This window comes from Chlorocebus sabaeus, chromosome 28 (genome assembly GCF_047675955.1).
Source record: "Chlorocebus sabaeus isolate Y175 chromosome 28, mChlSab1.0.hap1, whole genome shotgun sequence".
NCBI classification, from domain to species: Eukaryota; Metazoa; Chordata; class Mammalia; order Primates; family Cercopithecidae; genus Chlorocebus; species Chlorocebus sabaeus.
In genome coordinates this window covers 16,369,317-16,389,360 of record NC_132931.1, presented here as the reverse complement: position 1 = coordinate 16,389,360, position 20,044 = coordinate 16,369,317, and the positions used below count along the sequence as shown (strand labels likewise).

The following is a 20,044-nucleotide window of genomic DNA, read 5'->3' as shown; positions in this document are numbered from 1 at the left end:
CTCGCAAAGTGCTGGGATTACAGGCGTGAGGCACCGCACCCAGCTCAGAGTTCTTACAGACAGCAGGTAGGCACTTGGGCAGGTTCCCAAGCTCCGAGTTTGGATGCACGAAGGAGTTCTACCCACTGCCCCTGCCCTGGGGCCCGGTTCAACGTACCACCCTTGGCCTTGGCGCTGGGTTTCCGCCCACGCCCACGGGCCTTGGCTCCTGGTTCCTCCGACCCAGTCGTACCACCGTCTTTGCCTTCCCCAGTGTCTTTGCTGGTCTTCCGGCTACGGCGCTTGGCACTTGGCACCAGGAGGGCTGGGGATGGCTCAGCACCTGCGGGGCAGAGGACAGAGTGGCTCATCAGGCCTGGGGTCCCCCAGCTTGGATTTTCCAAGACCCTGGTCTGTCCTGGGGATCAGGGATGGGGGCGGAAGCAACCAATGCCGGGTGGCTGACCCCGGGTGGGCTCCCACGATAGGCTGTGAGGTCCAGTGGGGGAAATCCCGTCTGCAGGGAGCAGCCAGAGGCCCCTGAATGAATGAAGTAAAACAAAGCACTTTGTGGAACTGGGACAGGTGGATAAAGATGCTGACTTTGGTTTTTTTGTTTGTTTTTGTTTTTTTTTTGAGTCGGAGTCTTGCTCTGTCGCCAGGCTGGAGTGCAGTGGCAGGATCTCGGTTCACTGCAACCTCTGCCTCTCGGGTTCAAGGGATCCTCCTGCCTCAGCCTCCTGAGTAGCTGGGACTACAGGCGCATCTCAACACGCCTGGCTAATTTTTGTATTTTTAATAGAGACAGGGTTTCACCATGTTGGCCAGCATGGTCTCGATCTCTTGACCTCGTGATCTGGCCACCTTGGCCTCCCAAAGTGCTGGGATTACAGGTGTGAGCCACTGCGCCCAGCCATTAATAATTTTTGATCAGCTTCCCATGGCCTGGGCCACTGGGCTTGGGCTGTCCTCATGGACCCAGGACCTGGGAGCCCTGGGATCTCACAGGAGCCCATCCATGGTTTCTGCTACTTCCATCACCTATGGCTCCAAATGACTTCAGACAGAGCCCAGAGCTGGGCTTGGAGGGCGAGAGCCTGGATGGGTGGCCCCTGGCAGGAGCCCGGGCATCACAAGCTTGTCACTTACATTGGATCTTATAGTCGGGGGGCAGGAGGCGGATGTGTGAGAGGGGGATCCTGCCAGTGTCTCCGTCGTCAAACTCCACGGTGATCAAGTCCCCATCGTCCTCCAGGTCCAGTAACCCTGTGGGAGGAGAGGCTCAGGGGAGGCCCTTGGACCTCCAGCTCCCTAGTGAGGCACAAGGGTAGGGACAGCAGAAACCGGCCCCTGTGTAGCCCTGGTCTCTACGGTACAGCAGTGGGGACATGGGTGAGGGTTTACAGTGGCTCAGAATGTGGGTGTTAGAGCCAGGCCATCTGGGCAGGAGAACTGGCTCTCTTTTTTTTTTTTTTTTTTTTTTTTTTTTTTTTTTTTTTTTTTTTTTTTTTTTTTGAGACAGAGTTTTGCTCTTGTTGCCCAGGCTGGAGTGCAATGGCACGATCTCGGCTCACTGCAACCTCCGCCTTCCGGGTTCAAGTGATTCTCTTGCCTTGGCCTCCCAAGGAGCTGGGATTACAGGCATGCACCACTGTGCCCGGCTAATTTTGTATTTTTCGTAGAGACAGGGTTTCTCCTCCATGTTGATCAGGCTGGTCTCGAACTCCCGACCTCAGGTGATCCACCCACCTCGGCCTCCCAAAGTGGCTCCCAAAGGCGTGAGCCACTGCACCTGGCCTGGGTCTCCCATTTCTAGCTGACTTTGGGTGACAAAAGGCAGTGGAGCACATGCACCTGTGCCCGCTCACACCCAAGACCCTCCTGCAACCACAACGAAGGAGGGAAGCGGGTGTCAACCCTGAAGGACACTAAGAATGGGAAAGGGGAGGGCAGCAGCGGGAAATGGTGGCGTTTTGGGAGAGATGCTGGGATGAACGTGCAGGAGCGGGCTTTGATCTCTTAGGAGGAGGTGATACCCACGAGGAGGTGGTGGTGTTCCCAAGAGAATCCTGCCAAGGCTCGGACCCGAGAGGCCCCAAGCACCTCCGGAGGCAGGGCTGAGGGAGACCTCAACACTGAATGGGCTGAGGGAGGCCCAGCTGGCAGGAGCTGGGGGGTTCACCCCAGAGAGAGGCTCCAGACTGAAGGACACTGAGCGCAGGGAGGAGGTTGGACAGGCCCCCCAAAGGGTGACAGCCCAGCCCTCTTCCCAAACGCCAGGTGCTGGGACTATATCCCCAAGGATGTGAGTCTTGCAGAATCTGAGCAGTCCCTTAACAAAACATTCCTGTCCACTCGCGATGACAAAGACTCGTGAGTGCACAGAGCTCCCACTGGCTTGATAATGTTTCCTTCATTCAAGGTCCCCAGAAGCCTAAGGAGTTCTAACCAGAGGAAGGGCACAGCACCAGCAAACAGAAGGAACGAAGACCGGGAAGAGAGAGGGAGCTGCAGAAAGCTAAAATGAGGCCAGGTGCAGTGGCTCACGCCTGTAATCCCAGCACTTTGGGAGGCCGAGACAGGCAGATCACCTGAGGTCAGGAGTTCGAAGCCTGTCGGGCCAACACGGTGAAATCCTGTCTCTACTAAAAACACAAAAAATTAGCTAGGCATGGTGATGCACGCCAGTAATCCCAGCTACCCGGGAGGCAGAGGCAGGAGAATCACTCAAACCCAGGAGGTGGAGGTTGCAGTGAGCTGAGATCACTCCACCACACTCCAGCCTGGGTAATAGAGCAAGACTCTGTCTCAAAAAAAAAAAAAAAAAAAAAAAAAATACAGAAAGTTAAAATGAAAAACAATCCTCTCAGAAAGTTTAAAAACAAATGTGTTGATAAAACAAAAAAAAATTTTTTTTTTTTTTGAGACGGAGTCTTGCTCTGTCACCCAGGCTGGAGTGCAGTGGTGCGATCTCAGCTCACTGCAAGCTCTGCCTCTTGGGTTCACGCCATTCTCCTGCCTCAGCCTCCCCAGTAGCCGGGACCACAGGCACCCGCCACCAAGCCCAGCTAATTTTTTGCATTTTTTTTTTAGTGGAGACAGGGTTTCACTGTGTTAGCTAGGATGGTCTTGATCTCCTGACCTCATGATCCGCCCACCTCAGCCTCAGAAAGTGCTGGGATTACAGACGTGAGCCACCGTGCCCGGCTAAAAAAATTTTTAAAAAAATACTCAGAGAATAAGAAATAACTCTTTAGGATTTTTTTTTTTTTTGAGACAGGGTGTCGCTCTGTCACCCAGGCTGGAGTGCAATGTTGCAATCATAGCTCACTGCAGCCTCGATCACCCAGGCTTAGGTGATCCTCCCACTTCGGCCTTCCAAGTAGCTAGGACAACAGGTGCACACCACCAAGCCCAGATAATTTTTTTTTTTTTTTTTTTTTGAGACAGAGTCTCACTATGTTACCCAGGCTAGAGTGCAGTGGTGTGATCTCGGCTCAGTGCAACCTCTACCTCCTGGGTTTAGGTATTTCTTCCTGCCTCAGCCTCCCGAGTAGCTCAGATTACAGGAACCTGCCACCATGCCCAGCTTATTTTTGTATTTTTAGTAGAGATGGGGTTTTACCATGTTGCCCAGGCTGATCTCAAACTCCTGGCCTCAGGTGATCTGCCCACCTTGGCATCCCAAAGTGTGGGAATTACAGGTGTGAGCCACCACGCCCAGCCCAAACCTGGCCAATTTTTGTTATCTTTTTGTAGAGACAGGGTCTTGCTATGTTGCCCAGGCTGGTTTTGAACTCCTAGATTCAAGTGATCTACCCGCATCGGGGTCCCAAATTGCTGGGATTACAGACGTGAGCCACCGCAGCTGGTGGAGAAGTTTTTAAATGACAGCAGAAATTTTTAAAATTCAAGAAAACAGGCTGGGCGCGGTGGCTCAAGCCTGTAATCCCAGCACTTTGGGAGGCCGAGACGGGCGGATCACAAGGTCAGAAGATCGAGACCATCCTGGCTAACACGATGAAACCCCGTCTCTACTAAAATATACAAAAAACTAGCCGGGCGAGGTGGTGGGCGCCTGTGGTCATAGCTACTCGGGAGACTGAGGCAGGAGAATGGCATAAACCCAGGAGGCGGAGGTTGCAGTGAGCTGAGATCCGGCCACTGCACTCCAGCCTGGGCAAGAGAGCGAGACTCCGTCTCAAAAAAAAAAAAAAAAAATTCAAGAAAACAGACAGGGTTAGAAGATAAAAGTAGAGAAAATATCTCCATAAGTTGAACAAAGAAAGAAAATAATAACAGGAAAAAAGACACACACTCCAGGGACCATGGGGCTAGCCCAAGTTCCAGAGAAAACATGAAATTCACAAGGGCAGTTATCCAAGTTGTGCTCACAAGTAGAGCTTCCAGGACTCAAGGAAATTTGCTTCAAAATCAAAGCCTCCCTCTGCAGATACCCAGCATGATAACACACACACACACACACACACACACACACACACACACACACATGGAATTGCAGATCTAGGGATAATGAGAAGGTCTTAAAAGTTTCCAGAGATTAAAAAAAAACAGGTCTTCTACAGTGATTTGGGAATCACAACGTTGAATGTCTTCAACAACATGGGAAGCAAGATAAAAATAGAAAAAGGTCTTTGAAATGGTGAGAGGGAACTATTTCCAGTTGCGAATTGATACCCAGCTCAAGTATCTCTAAAGAATAAGGGTACCCAGCTCAACTATCTCTTAAAAAATAAGGGTAGAATGAAGAGAGTACAAACACACAAGGATGTGAGACATTTAACTCCCACATACTCTTCCTCAGAAAGCTACTGAAAGATCCGCTGCTTAAAACAAGGAACTGAACCAAAAAAAAGAGAAAAACATGCAATGCAACGAAAGCAGTTCCCAGGATGAGGGACAGGGAAGGCCCAGGAATCCAGAATGATACCCTTGAGGCAGGCCTAGAACACAGCCAGCACCTCCCAGGACAGGGGCACAGCGTGTGCCAGGAAATCTGAATCTAAAGCCAACTTCTACCTTATTAACAGCACTTTCAGAATCTGGATGATAAATGAGTGACTAATATGGTGGAAAAAAAATCAATCTTCCTGGCCTGAGATCCTCTACTCAGTCATCTGTGGTTCTGCTGAGCTGGCATTGGTTTCCATTTTCTGGGTATGATTGGATGTTAGGCCAAGCAGTGGATTGTATCTGGCATGTGGCTGGGCTTTTTTTTTTTTTTGCGGGGGCGGAGAATATCTAATCCACATCCATACGCCCCCCCTCTAGGATACACTGCTTTTGCAAGACTAAGGGTTGGACCATTTGACTGTCTTTCTTGCCTGTCTGATATCCACACCTACATTTCCTAGGGTACTTGTTGTTTTTCTCCATCCAGCCTCCATACTTTTTTCTTTTTTTGAGACGTAGTCTCGCTCTGTCACCCAGGCTGGAGTGCAGTGGTGCAATCTTGGCTCACTGCAACCTCCACCTCCCAGGTTTGAGCGATTCTCCTGCCTTAGCCTCCCAAGTAGCTGGGATTACAGGTGCCTGCCACCACACCCAGCTAATTTTTTTATTTTTAGTAGAGATGGGGTTTTACCACATTGGCCAAGCTGGTCTTGAACTCCTGACCTCAAGTGATCCACCTACCTTGGCCTCCCAAAGTGCTGGGATTACAGGTGTGAGCCACCGCACCCAGCCTCATTCTCTCTTATTCTAACAACATGTCCACTTTGCAGGGGAAGTCACCCTCCCATCTTTCGCAGCCCACGAATAAAAGGGAGGTGATCTCACTCCTTAGCCCCAGGGATGAGAATCTGACCCAGGCACGGTCGATCAGACTCACAGCGGTAGGATCAATGAAAACCATGTGGCCCAAGTCAGTTCACACTAGAACTTGTGTGGGAAAACTGGGACTGAGAAATCGTCCAATGGTAAGATTTCTTTTTTTTTTTTTTTTGAGACAGAGTCTTGCTCTGTCACCCGGGCTGGGGTGCAGTGGCCGGATCTCAGCTCACTGCAAGCTCCGCCTCCCGGGTTTACGCCATTCTGCTGCCTCAGCCTCCGGAGTAGCTGGGACTACAGGCGCCCGCCACCTCGCCCGGCTAGTTTTTTGTATTTTTAGTAGAGATGGGGTTTCACCGTGTTGGCCAGGATGGTCTCGATCTCCTGACCTCGTGATCCGCCCGTCTCAGCCTCCCAAAGTGCTGGGATTACAGGCTTGAGCCACCGCGCCCGGCTGGTAAGATTTCTTAAGATGGTAAAATACAATCTCCAAGGAGCTAGTGTGAAGCCAGCACAGAGGACAGCACTGCTGACAGATACTCTGAGCTGGAGTCCTGATGACATCATTTAAATGGCGCCTGGATCCAACCATGCCTGAAAGCCATATAGTTTTCAGTTATGTGAGCCCACAAGTCTTTCTTCTTAAGCCAGTTAGAGTTAGGTTTTAGTAGCCAAATAAGTCCATACTGAGATGTTAGGCAGCAGGGGAGAGCTGGGGAGGAGGCATCTCACCTCGGACCACGGTGCCTGGATAGAGGCAGCGGTACTGCTGGCTCCAGTAAGCTGCAATCCTGGTCCCTTGTGGCAAGAAGCGAGTGGAGGCTGGCCTCACATCGATGATCTAGGAGGGCATGGGATGAGTGCAAGGTGTGGACACAGTTGTGGCCATGGCCTTGGACACCCAGCCCAACCCAAGCGTCCCGAGGCCCCGCCCTCCCCCTCTCACCGCCTCCTGCAGCAGCTGCTCCAGACAGTAGATGTGAGGCCGGTTTCCGCGCTCACCCTCCACCACCACGCGGTATCTGCGGGAGCAAAGGAGGCATGAGGTGGCAGAGGCCGAGACCTCCCAGAGGGCCTCAACTCCGCCAGCACCAGCTCTGCCTCCCAGACCACTGGGAGGTGACACCAGGACTCAGAGGTTTGCTGGCTTGCTGAATTTGGCAATTCTCCTCCTTTCTGGGCTCATTTTCCTCATCTGTAGAACTGGGGGTTGCAGAGCACGCCAGGCTGGTGCAGTCCAGATCCCGAGAGAGGTCAGCACGCTCCCTCTCACCCCTTCCCGCTACGGCTCCTGCCATGGAGCAGCCGTGCCCCGCCCCTGGGAGGGTTCACCCAGTACTCCCTCAAAGTGCCCAGGGCCTCCCTGTCAGCTCTGAGCCCACTCATGCCCCTGCCCTCTGCCATCGGGGGAAGCCACAGCCTAGAAAGGAGAAGCGGCCAGGCACAGAGGCCGAGACACGGGGCAGGTATGGGACATGGGGCTCTGCGCTGGACCTCCCACCCCACTCACATGTCTGGCGAGTGCACGGTCTGCACGTGGCCGGCATACAGCAGCTTGTCGTCCATGGGGATGAGCACGCGCAGGCCGTCCTTCAGCTCGTCCTTGTCGATGATGCAGGACCGAGGGGCTGCAGGGGTCGGACCGTGAGGCAAGGCTGGAACCAGGGCCGTCTGCGACACCTCTCCCTCCTCCCGTCACCCCCAAGTCATCCCCTTGAAATGGAGGCCCTGGTGCCAGGTGGGCCCGTGGGGCTGTGTGCACACCTTTTGTCTGCCCATGTGTGTACCTGTGCAGACCTGTGTGTACCGGTGGGCACGCACAGGGTGCCGTGGGCAGCCCCTCTCCTCTCAGCCCCCTTCCCTGCCTGGCCCCAGATGTCTGCAAAGACCCCAGGCGGGTGTGAACCCAGGGATGAAAGCCTGCACGTGCTCTCTCTTCCCACTCCAAGGCAGCCTCTGGGACTGGCACGAAGCTCTGGGTTCCAGCCATCACCGGACACTCACAGCCACCATCTTCCATCATGACGTCCACCCCCCTTACTGCTGCCCTCAGCCAAACTTCTAGGACTTTCTTTTTATTTTATTTTATTTTTTTTATTTATTTGAGATGGAGTTGCAATCTTGTCGCCCAGGCTAGAGTGCAATGGCACAATCTCGGCTCACTGCAACCTCCGCCTCCCGGGTTCAGGTGATTCTCCTGCCTCAGCCTCCCAAGTAGCTGGAATTACAACCGCCTGCCACCACACCTGGCTAATTTTTGTATTTTTAGGAGAGGCAGGGTTCTGCCATGTTAGCCAGGCTGGTCCCGAGCCCCTGACCTTGGGTGATCCACCCACCTCAAGCCTCCCAAAGTGCTGGGATGACAGGTGTGAGCCATCGTGCCCGGCCTCTTTCTTTTTTTAAATAATTTTTTTCAGGACAGGCACGGTGGCTCACACCTGTCATCCCAGCACTTTGGGAGGCTGAGGCAGGTAGATCACGAGGTCAGGAGATCAAGACCATCCTAGCCAACATGGTGAAACCCTGTCTCTACTAAAAACACAAATATTAGCCAGGCTTGGCAGTGCACACCTGTAGTCCCTCTGCTTGGGAGGCTGAGGCAAGAGAACTGCTTGAACCTGGGAGGTGGAGGCTGCAGTGAGCCGAGATCACGCCACTGTACTCCAGCCTGGATGACAGAGAGTGAGACTTCATCTCCACCATCCTCATCACCATCATCATCTTTTCAGAGACAAGGTCTTGCTTGCTCTGTCATCCAGCCTAGAGTGCAGTGGCAAGATCATAGCTCACTGCAGCCTCGAGCTCCTGGGTTCAAGCCATCCTCCCACCTCAGCCTCCTGAGTAGCTGGGACTACAGGTGCATACCACCATGCCTGGCTAATTATTTTACTTTTGGTAGAGACAGGGTCTCGCTATGTTGCCCAACTGATCTCAAACTCCTGGTCTTAAGTGATCCTCCCACCTCAGCCTCGCAAAGCACTGGGATTACAGGTGCAGGTGACCACACCCCACGTACCTGAGACTTTCCGTCCACTTTTTCTTTCTGGTGGAAATGAATGCCCAGGGACAAACTTCCCAATGGCGGTCAACTCTCACTGCCCCAGGCCTCTGCTCCCTCTCCCTGTGGGCGCCGCCCTTTCTCTGGAGCGCCCCGACCGGGCACCTGGGCCTGCCCTTCCTTCTCAGTGGGACCTTTCACCCGGTCCCCAACATTCCCATTATGAATATAAAAAGACCCAGATGGCTCGCTGGGAGAGGGATGGTTGGGACCACCATATCCCTGCCTGTGCCTGCACAGAGCCCTCACGTGGCCTTGTCACAGGCAGAGTGGACTCCCCACGCCTTGACATTGGGCTTGGCCACGTGACTCTCAGAAGGGGCCGGGGCCCAATGCTGAGCCTAGGCAAGACAGCTCTTACGCTCAACTTCTCTTAAGCCACGGGTCTGGCAGAATAAACGACACAGGCAGAGAGGACCACAGACGTGGAGCAGCTGACCCCTGGCCAGCCCATCACTGCAGGAGCAAGGCCAGTGGGGGTCTGCACAGCCACCCAGCAGCCCTGCACGCCCCGAGATGCACACAGGCGGCGGCTGGTTGTCACACAGCGGCTGCTCACCAATGCAGCCTTGGGGTAGCCAACTCCTTCTCTCACTCGCTCCCCCATATACCCACAATCTCACCTCTGGGCTACAGACCCCTGGGTCCCAGCCTGGGCGTGACTTCCCGGGGTGCCTCCCAGGCACCCCAGACTCGAGTCATCAAAGCCCAGCACATGACCCTCTCTGACCCGGGTCTCAGGGACAGGGCCTCTGCCCACCCGCCCCCAAACCTGTCCTCACCCTTCCCTTCCCCTCTCATCTGCCTGCACCCCCAACACTGCCTCCCATCCAGTCTCCCTCCTAATGTGCACGCCCTGCCCCGCCTCCCCCCACTGCCCCTATGGCAGCCCCAGGCCACAACCCACTCTCACCTGGACAGCACAGCCTCCTAACTAGACTCCCTGATTTCCCTGGGGCCCCCACTCATTCTCTGTGTAGCACCAGACAGCTTTTTTTTTTTTTTTTTTTTTTTGGTAAGACAGTTTCGCTCTTGTTGCCCAGGCTGGAGTGCAGTGGCATGATCTTGGCTCACCGCAACCTCCACCTCCCAGGTTCAAGCGATTCTCCCACCCCAGCCTCCCTAATAGCTGGGATTACAGGCGCCCGCTACCACACCCAGCTAATTTTTGTCTTTTCAGTAGAATCAGGGTTTCACCAGGTTGGCCTGGCTGGTCTGGAACTCCTGACCTCAGGTGATCTGCCCATCTCGGTCTCCTAAAGTGCTGGGATTACAGGCATGGGCCACCCCGCCCAGCCCAGACAGCTCATTTTAAAGTCAATCTGAGCATATCACATCTCCACATCTAACCTCACAGAGCTGCTCACTTTCCTTGGGGCCAACACGGAACTCCTTCCCAAGCCCCACAGGACCTGCTTCCTCCCTGGCCCCAAGGCAGCTCTCTTGCCCCATCTCCAGTGGACTGAGCTGCAGCCAGTCCAGCCTTCTCATCAACCAGGGTAACGGCCCCAGGACCTCTGCTCCTACAGTTCCCTGCCCCCAGTTAGCCCAGCCCTTCCGTCTCATGCCTTGCTCAGATCTGCCTTCCCCAAGGGAGACTCCAGCAGCCCCGCCTGGCACATGCAGCATCATGGCCACTCACCCGGGGTCAGCGGCCGCTCCACGGCCCCGCCACGTGGTAGGTGCTCATCCTCCGAGAAGCTCGAGTCCTGGTTGGGTTCAAAGTCCTCCTCGGCCGCCATGCTCTCCATCAGCTTGCTCACGGCGCCCCCCTTGCCGCGGTTCTGGGGACAGAGCATGGCCGACAAATGACTTAGGACCTGGCACGGGGGTCCTGCCGAGCTAGAAGGACCTGGCACGGGGGTCCTTCCGAGTCCTCTGGAAACCTGGAGCCACAATCAGGCCACAGGGTGAATCTGTCACGTGCATGGTGGGGATCCCAGCTGGGGGCACCCCAGAGGCCAGGGGGAGGGTGAAATAGGCCTGAAACCCAGCTGGCCAGTGCTCAGTACTTGGTGCTCAATACTCAGTACTCTGCTCAGTATCAACACTCAGTGCTCAGCACTCACTACCACACCTCTGTTCATCACTACGGTGAGTGCCTCTGTTCCCTCCTTAAAGAAACTTCAGCAGCATCTCCAGCCACACCCAATGGGCTTCAGGAAAAACCACTCGGGCAGGGGCTAGCAGGTGTGGGGAGTGGGCACGCCATCATCTGCCACTCAGGCTAAGAAATTCACCCAAACCTGAGGGCCCTGTGAGGACCTGGTGCTGGGCTGGGGGCCTGTCACCCAGGTCTCCTGGTCTCTGTTCCAGTGTCCCCCATCCCCGCTAGAGCACGCATTTCCTGAGGACAGGAGCAGAGTCTCCAGTATCTCCTTATCCCTGGAGCGTGGGGACGGCCAGGTCACCCCCATCACCTGCAACCTCTCTGAGCCACAGCTACAGGGAGGGTAAATACAGAGCAGCAGGTGGAGCCCCCTACCCTGACCACAGGAGCATGGCTGAGCCCCCCCACGGTGCCCCACCAGGGCACCACGAGCCTCACCTCCTTCTTCACCTCCTTCCCTTTGGCCTTGGCCTTGCTCCTCTTGGCAGCGGTCAGGGAGCTGGCGTGAGGAGCCCTAGCCTCAGAGGGCAAGGCGGGAGCTCGGGGCGGCGGCAGCCCAGCTCCTGGCCCGGCCTCTTTCCCTTTCTTCTTCTGGGGGAGGAAGCAGCAGAGAGGAGCCATCAGAGGGCAGGGAAAGTGCAGGCAGCACCCCTGTCCCCTTTACTCACTCACTCCCCCAAGTTTTGTACTACCCCAAGTGTGCCCTCCCAGGAGGAACAAAACGTCCCTTCTCTCCCCCTCTGCAGGAGTTTTTGGTTTGGGTTTTTTTGTTTTTTTTTTTTTGGAGACAGGGTCTCGCTTTGTTGCCCAGGCCAGAGGACAGCGGCGTCATCACCACTAAATGCAGCCTCGACCTCCTGGGCTCAGGCAATCCTCCCACCTCAGTCTCCTGAGTAGCTGGACTACAGGTGCACACCACCACACCCAGCTAAATTTTTATTTTTATTTTTTTGAGAGACAGGGTCTTGCTATGTTGCCCAGGCTGGTCTCAAACTCCTGGCTTCAAGCAATCCTCCCGTCTTGGCCTTCCAAAGTGCTGGATTACAGGCTGTTTTTAATGTGTATTATCTTATTACTAGTATTACTTGTTGCCCCCTCTACCCAAAAAGACAACACTGAAGTGTATATATGTTGTGAGTTCCTCTCCAGTGACCCTCCTACCAACTCCACAGAGTCAGCTACTAGTAACAGCATGGTGTGTCCTTCTAGAACTTTCCACAAACACACACAACCCTGTAAATATGAAGGCTATGCAGACACAACCATGCACACACAGTATTTAAAAAAAAAAAAAAAAAAAAAAACCCACCCACACACAGGTAGGAATTTACCAATAGTCCTGCCTTGCAACGTTTCCCCCCTAACACGACTGATACACATAAAAGGAGCTTCATTTTAACAGCAGCCTATTGAGCCAAGGTATGGAGAAACTGTAATTCATTTACTTTAACCGCCCCCGCGATGAGAAGGACCTGTAGGCTGCCTCTGTTTTTTCACTCTCTGTTTTGTTGTTGTTTTTGAGACAGGGTCTCGCTCTGTTGCCCAGGCTGCAGAGCCGTGGTGCAATGACAGTTCACTATAGCCTCAACTTCCTGGGTTCAAGTGATCCTCCTGCTTCAGCCTCCCAAGTCGCTGGGACTACAGACATGCACCGCCATGCCCAGCTAAAAAGTCTACACTTTCTAAAAAGGACATGTCTAAAACAAATGGCCATTAGCTGGGCATGGTGGGGGGTGCCTGTGATCTCAGCTACTTGGATGGCTGAGGCAGAAGCATCACTTGCGTCCGGTAGGCGGAGGTTTCAGTGAGCCGAGATCGTGCCATTGCACTCCGGGCTGGGCAAAAAAGTGAAACTCCGTCTCAAAAATAAAATAAAGTTAAGAAAAAAAAACAAAGCTAGGTGTGGTGACTCATGCTTGTAATCCCAGCACTTTGGGAGGCTGAGGTGGGAGGATCACGAGGTCAGAAGATCGAGACCATCCTTGCTAACACGGTGAAACCCCGTCTCTATTAAAAATACAAAAAAATTAGCTGGGCGTGGTGGCGGGCGCCTGTAGTCCCAGCTACTCGGGAGGCTGAGGCAGGAGAATAGCTTGAACTGGGAGGTGGAGGTTGCAGTGAGCCGAGATTGGGCCACTGCACTCCAGTCTGGATGACGGAGCAAGACTCTTTGTTAAAAAACAAACAAACAGAACAACAACAAAAAAAAAACAGATAACCAAGGCCAGGAGAGGTAGAAAAGTAATAAATAAAGATAATAATGGTCAAATGTTACCAAGACAACAGAAATCACAGCGTCCGTATCCAAAATGAAAGTCAAAGCAAAGAGCATTAAAAGAAAGAAAAAATGGCATGTTCTAGGGAAAAAGAGTATACAGTTTAATCCCCGTTTTGGGGGGGAAATATATACATGTATGTGTGTGTGTGTGTGTGTTTTATTTTCTTGTTTCTGCTGAACTCTTTAATGCAAGTCATCCTTTTGGAATCAGAGGAATCTTAGGCGCTGAAGGAATGTTAGTGGCCCTGTCCCCATATCTCTGGGATCTGTCATTAAGCAGATAGCTGCAGCTCCTGGTACATGTCCCTGCAGCTGTACCCACAAGGGAACAAAAGGAAATGACAGCAGAAAAAAAAAAAAGCCTGAGTGGATTTTTCTTTTCTTTATCTTCCAAATTACTGTTATAATCAGATAAAACCAGTAACTCTTTCTTTCCCTTTGATCAGAACACCCATGGCTGGGAGCCTTCCCCTACTTTTTTGCAAAAAAAAATAAAATAAGTAAGAAAATAACTTCCGACGTGATAGAAGCTCTGTACACAAAACAGAGACGCTCACTGCTTTGGTAATTATGACAGCAAAACACCATCATCACCCAAACCACCAACCACCAGCAGGGTCAGTGGTGGGAGACAGGCAGGCCGTGGGATGGCATTCAACCATTCAAAAATACTGACAGCCAGGCGCGGTGGCTCACGCCTGTAATCCCAGCACTTTGGGAGGCCAAGGCAGGCGGATCACTTGAGACCAGGAGTTCAAGGCCAGCCCAGCCAACATGGTGAAATCCCATCTCTACTAAAAACACAAGAATTAGCCAGGCGCGAGGGCATGTGCCTGTAATCCCAGCTACTTAGGAGGCTGAGGCAAGAGAATCTCTTGAACCCAGGAAGCAGAGGTTGCAGTGAGCTGAGGTTGCACCACTGCACTCCAGTCACAAGAGTGAGACTCTGTCTCAAAAAACAAACAAAAATACCGATGGCCAGGCGTGGTGGCTTATGCCTGTAATCCCAGCACTGTGGGAGGCTAAGGCAGGAGGACTGCTTGAGCCCAGGGTGTTGAGACCAGCCTGGGCAACATAAGGAGATCCCACCCCATCTGCACAAAAATATGTATTTTTTTAATTAGTCAGACGTGGTGGTATACACCTGTAATCCCAGCACTTTAGGTGGTAGAGGCAGGAGGATCACTTGAGCCCAAGAGTTTGAACCAGCCTGAGCAACACAGTGAGACCACTGTCCCTTTTTTTTTTTTTTTTTGAGGCGGAGTCTCGCTCTGTCACCCAGGCTGGAGTGCAGTGGCACAACCTCAGCTCACTGAAACCTCCGCCGCCCAGGTTCAAGCGATTCTTCTGCCTCAGCCTCCCGAGTAGCGACTACAGGCACCCACCACCATGCCCAGCTAATTTTTTTGTAGTACAGGCAGGGTTTCACCATATTGGCCAGGCTGGTCTCGAACTCCTGACCTCATGATCTACCCGCCTTGGTCTCCCAAAATGCTGGGATTACAGGTATGAGCCATCACGCCTGGCAGAGACCACCATCTCTTATTAAAAAGAAAATTAGCAAGTGTGGTGGCGTGCACCTGTGGTCCCACCTACTCAGAGGAGACTGAGGCAGGAGAACTGCTTAAACTTGGAAATTCAAGGCTGCAGTGAGCTACAATTGCCACTGCACTCCAGACTAGGCAACAGAGCAAGATTCTGTCTCTTATAAATAAATACAATAAAAATATAGATAGAAGGCCGGGCGTGGTGGCTCGTGCCTGTAATCCCAACACTTTGGGAGACTGAGGTGGGCGGATCACCTGAGGTCAGGAGTTCGAGATGAGACTGGCCAATATGGCGAACCCCTGTCTCTATTGAAAACACAAAAGTGAGCCGGGCATGGTGGTGAACACCTGTCATCTCAGCTACTCGGGAGGCTGAGGCAAGAGAATCGCTTGAACCTGGGAGGCAGAGGTTTCAGTGAACCAAGATCTCACCACTGTACTCCAGTCTGTGCAGTGGGACACATTCTGTCTTTTAAAAAAAAAAAATAGAACATAAAAAGCCTGTCCCACGTGGCAGTACACATGCTATAACACAGACTGAACTAAGTCTGAAAAGCAGAATACGGCCGGGCGCGGTAGCCCATGACTGTAATCTCAGCACTTTGGGAAGCTGAGGTGGGCAGATCATTTGAGGTCAGGAGTTCGAGATCAGCCTGACCAACATGGTGAAACCATGTTTCTACTAAAATACAAAAATTAGCTGGGTGTGGTGGTGGGCATCTGTAATCTCAGCTACTCGGGAGGCTGAGGCAAGAGAGCTGCTTGCTTGAACCAAGGAGGTGGAGGCTGCAGTGAGCTGAGATCGCACCACTGCACTCCAGCCTGGAGGAAAGAGCAAGACTGTGTCTCAAAAAACAAACAAACAAAAAGAATCTTCTATCTGTGAAACTGTAAAGAAGGAAAAACACTCGTGCTAGTTGTGCTGTTGCACCGCAAGCTGTAAGTTACAGCCACGGTACCTGATTGCTTATAATAGAGAGTTTACGGTACCTGATTGCTTATAATAGAGGGTTTAGTATTATCCATGGTGGTCTTAGGCATCCACAGGGCTCCTTAGAACATATCCTCTACAGCCAAGTGGGGAATACTGTATGAAAGTATATTTCAAAAAAATGTTGGGCCGGGTGTGGTGGCTCACACCTATAATTTCAACCCTTTGGGAGGCTGAGGTGAGTGAACTGCTTGAGACCAGGAGTTCAAGACCAGCCTGGGCAACATAGTGAGATCCTGTCTCCACAAAAAATTTTTAAAAATTAGCCAGGCAGGCTGGGTGCGGTGGCTCATGCCTGTAATCCCAGCACTTTGAGAGGTCGAGGTGGGTGGATCACCTGAGGTCAGGAGTTTGAGACCAGCCTGGCCAACATGGAGAAGCCCTGCCTCTATTAAAAATACAAAAATTGGCCAGATGTACTGGTGCACGCCTGTAATCCCAGCTACTTGGGAGGCTGAGGCAGGATAATCGCTTGAACCCAGGAGGCAGACGTTGCAGTGAGCTGAGATCATGCCATTGCACTCCTGCCTGGGCAACAGAGCAAGACTCCGTCTCAAAAAAAAAAAAATTAGCCAGGCATGCTGGTACACATGTATAGTCTTAGTTACTCCAGAGGCTGAGGTGGGAAGATCACCTGAGCCTGGGAGGTGGAGGCTGCAGTGAGCCATGACTGCACCACTGTATTCCAGCATGGGCAACAGAGGGAGACCCTGTCTCAAAAAACAAACAAAAAACATTAACATTATCTGTTCTTGGGATGCTGGGATGTGGGGTGATTTTCCTTGGGTGTTTGAGCCTCTGTTTGTCAACAAGGAATCCGTTCTGTTCCAGGTTCCTGCTACACTATCAAAAGGCAGACACTGGGTGAGCCTCTGGTATTATAGCTGGATATAATAGCTGGGTACTCAGCTGTTCAGATGCCAGGAATTGGAAACCCTGGGCTCCAACAGAAGGATGCCTGGGAAACGCCCAAAGAGGCAGCGGTTAAGAAGCCAGAACTGAAGCTATGTCCCGTGTTCGAAGCCTTGCTCTGTTGATCATTCGCTGCTGGAACCTCGGACAGATAGCTGTTCTTTTTGTTTTTGTTTTTGTTTTTTTTGAGACGGAGTCTCACTCTGTCGCCCAGGCTGAAGTGCAGTGGCGCAAACTCGGCTCACTGCAACCTCTGCCTCCCAGGTTAAAGCGATTCTCCTGCCTCAGCCTCCCGAGTAGCTGGGACTACAGGCGTCCGCCACCACACCCGGCTAATTTTTTTTTTTATTTTTAGTAGAAATGGAGTTTCACCATGTTAACCAGGCTGGTCTTGAACTCCTGACCTCAGGTGATCTGCCCACCTCGGCCTCCCAAAGTGCTGGGATTACAGGCGTGAGCCACTGCATCCAGCCTTTTCCTTTATTTTGAGACAGAGTCTTGGGCTCTGTTGCCCAGGCTGGAGTGAGGCAGTACGATCATAGCTCACTGCAGCCTTTACCTCCTGGGCTCAAGCAATCTCTCTGCCTCAGCTTCCAGAGTAGGTGGGACTACAGTAACTTGCCACCACCACTCTCAGCTATTTTTTTTTTTTTTTTGGGTAGAGGCAGGGTCTTGCTATGTTGCCCGGGACAGTCTCAAAACTCCTGGCCTTAAGGGCTCCTCCCACCTCAAAGTGCTGGGATTCCAGTCTGGTGCCTGTCAGTATGTAAGCCACCTACAGAGTATGGTTCATAGGAGGAACCCACTTCACACGGTCCTGCACGTTAAGTGTGCGCAGTGAAGGGGTTAGAACATGTCTGGGCCTACTATGTGCTACTTGGTAGCATTGTTATTTTATTTTTGGAGACAGAGTCTTACTCTGTCGCCCAGGCTGGAGGGCAGTGGCACGATCTCAGCTCACTGCAACCTCCGCCTCCTGGGCTCAAAAGATTCTCCTGCCTCAGCCTCCCGAGTAGCTGGGATTACAGGTGCCTGCCACCATGCCCGGCTAACTTTTGTATTTTTAGTAGAGACAGGGTTTTGTCATGTTTGCCAGGCTGGTCCCAAACTTCTGACCTCAAGAGATCCACCGGCCTTGGCCTCCCAAAGTGCTGGGATCACAGGTGTGAGCCACCGCACCTAGCTGGATCATTATTATTATTGTTACTAATTGTTGACACCTGTCCTGCAAGGCCTTCAAAAACCTGAGATGGCCTCTGCCACGAGGAGACAAGAGCACAAATCCAAGGTGCCTATGGATGCTGCTTACATTGGTCCCTTCCTCGCTACTACCCCTCTGTCAGGAAATCAATGTGACTCTCATCTTTTTTGTGATTTTCTCTAGAATGTCATTGTTATTTGAGGGTTCATCCTACATCCAGGGCTCAGGGTGGAGAGGCCCGAGTCAGAACACCGTCAAAACCTAGCTGTTCAGTCTGAACGCATCCAAATAAGAGGAGGAAGCAACTGGCCATTAGCTTCCCAGTGGCCAGTGCAAAAAGGGTAACAGGTCCAATTATCATAAAGTTGTCGAAAAGCAAGTTTTCTTAACTCTGTGGTGTTTATAGAGAGAATTTAGGAAATCTGTAAATGGGTAGGAAAGAAAATCCCACCTGTATTTTCACATTTTAATCTTTTTAAAAAATGGGGTTTTCAGCCAGGTGTGGTGGCTCAAGCCTGTAATCCCAGCACTTTGGGAGGCCAAGACGGGCAGATCACGAGGTCAGGAGATCGAGACCATCCTGGCTAACACAGTGAAACCCCATCTCTACTAAAAAATACAAAAAATTAGCCGGGTGTGGTGGCGGGCGCCTGTAGTCCCAGCTACTCGGGAGGCTGAGGCAGGAGAATGGTGTGAACCCGGGAGGCGGAGCTTGCAGTGAGCTGAGATCCAGCCACTGCACTCCAGCCTGGGCGACAGAGCGAGACTCCACCTCAAAAAAAAAAAAAAAAAGAAAATGGGGTTTTCCTTCAGGTGAGAATAGAGGCCACAAACCACAAAAGTACCTGCAGTACCAGTGACTTTGCCACCTATGGAAACCACGGAGTCTGCAGCACACAACAGTTAACTGCAGGGACCTTAAACCATTCTTTATACTCATTGCTTCAGAAGTACTGCACTAGCCGGGCGCGGTGGCTCACGCCTGGAATCCCAGCACTCTGAGAGGCTGAGGCAGGAGAATAGTTTGAAACCAGCCTGGGCAACGCAGCAAGACCTTGTCTATACTTAAAATTTAAAAATTAGCTGGGCATGGTGGTGTGCACCTGTAGTCCCAGCTACTCAGGAGTCTGAGGTGGGAGGACTGCTTGAGCCCAGGAGTTCAAGGTCACAGTGAACCATGATTACAGCACTCCCCTCTGGCCTGGGTGACAGAGTGAGACTCTGTCTCTCAAACATAAAATAATAAAATTTTAAGTATGGTATTTACCAGACCCACTGCCAGATGTGCTTATTAATTAAACACATCCCTAAAGGAACATATAGGTACCATATCACAGAAGGGTCTTTTCAATATTTTGATAACTGTGGTCAATATCACTGTCTTCCTTTGGGGTCCCAGGTTTTTTTTTTTGTTTTTGTTTTTTCGAGACGGAGTCTCACTCTGTTGCCCAGGCTGGAGTACAGTGGCGCGATCTCGGCTCACTGCAAGCCCTGCCTCCCGGCTTCACGCCATTCTCCTGCCTCAGCCTCCTCCAAGTATTTTATTCACTTTTTAAAGTCATCTTCTGAGACAGAAGAAGAGACAGTAAGGACCTCTCTAAGAAATGGGTGGTAAGCCGGGTGCGGCGGCTCACGCCTGTAATCCCAGCACTTTGGGAGGCCAAGGCGGGCGGATCACAAGGTCAGGAGATCGAGACCATCCTGGCTAACATGGTGAAACCCCGTCTCTACTAAAAATACAAAAAAATAATTAGCTGGGCGCAGTGGCGGGCGCCTGAGTCCCAGCTACTCAGGAGGCTGAGGCAGGAGAATGGCGTGAACCCGGGAGGCGGAGCTTGCAGTGAGCTGAGATCCGGCCACTGCACTCCAGCCCGGGCGACAGAGGGAGACTCCGTCTCAAAAAAAAAAAAAAAAAAAAAAGGGTGGCCAAGCATGGTGGCCTCATGCCTGTAATCTCAGCATTTTGGGAGGTTGGGGTAGGAGAATCGCTAAAGGTCAGGAGTTCAAGATCAGCCCAGGCAACACGGCGAGATCCCATCTCTACAAAAAATAAATTAGTCGGCTGCAGTGACATGTGCCTGAAAATCCAGCTATTTGGGAGGCTGGGGCAGGAGGACTGCTAGAGGCCAGGAGGTGAAGGCTGCAGTGAGCCATGATCAGGCCACTGTACTCCAGCCT

The 20,044-nt window shown here is 52.1% G+C and overlaps 1 protein-coding gene across 7 annotated transcripts in view; it reads right to left on the bottom strand.

Moving 5' to 3' along the window:
• The window catches only part of TNRC18 (trinucleotide repeat containing 18), a 123,837-nt gene that overhangs the window by 8,073 nt on the left and 95,720 nt on the right, over positions 1 to 20,044 (bottom strand). For all 7 annotated transcript variants that reach the window (XM_073012840.1, XM_037995199.2, XM_037995200.2 and 4 more), the window contains 7 exons: positions 11,376 to 11,528; positions 10,470 to 10,611; positions 7,280 to 7,397; positions 6,716 to 6,791; positions 6,502 to 6,610; positions 1,129 to 1,245; positions 158 to 322 (listed from right to left, as the gene is read on the bottom strand). In XM_073012840.1, the coding sequence (XP_072868941.1) occupies positions 158 to 322; positions 1,129 to 1,245; positions 6,502 to 6,610; positions 6,716 to 6,791; positions 7,280 to 7,397; positions 10,470 to 10,611; positions 11,376 to 11,528 (880 nt within the window). The remainder of the gene's footprint in view (positions 1 to 157; positions 323 to 1,128; positions 1,246 to 6,501; positions 6,611 to 6,715; positions 6,792 to 7,279; positions 7,398 to 10,469; positions 10,612 to 11,375; positions 11,529 to 20,044) is intronic.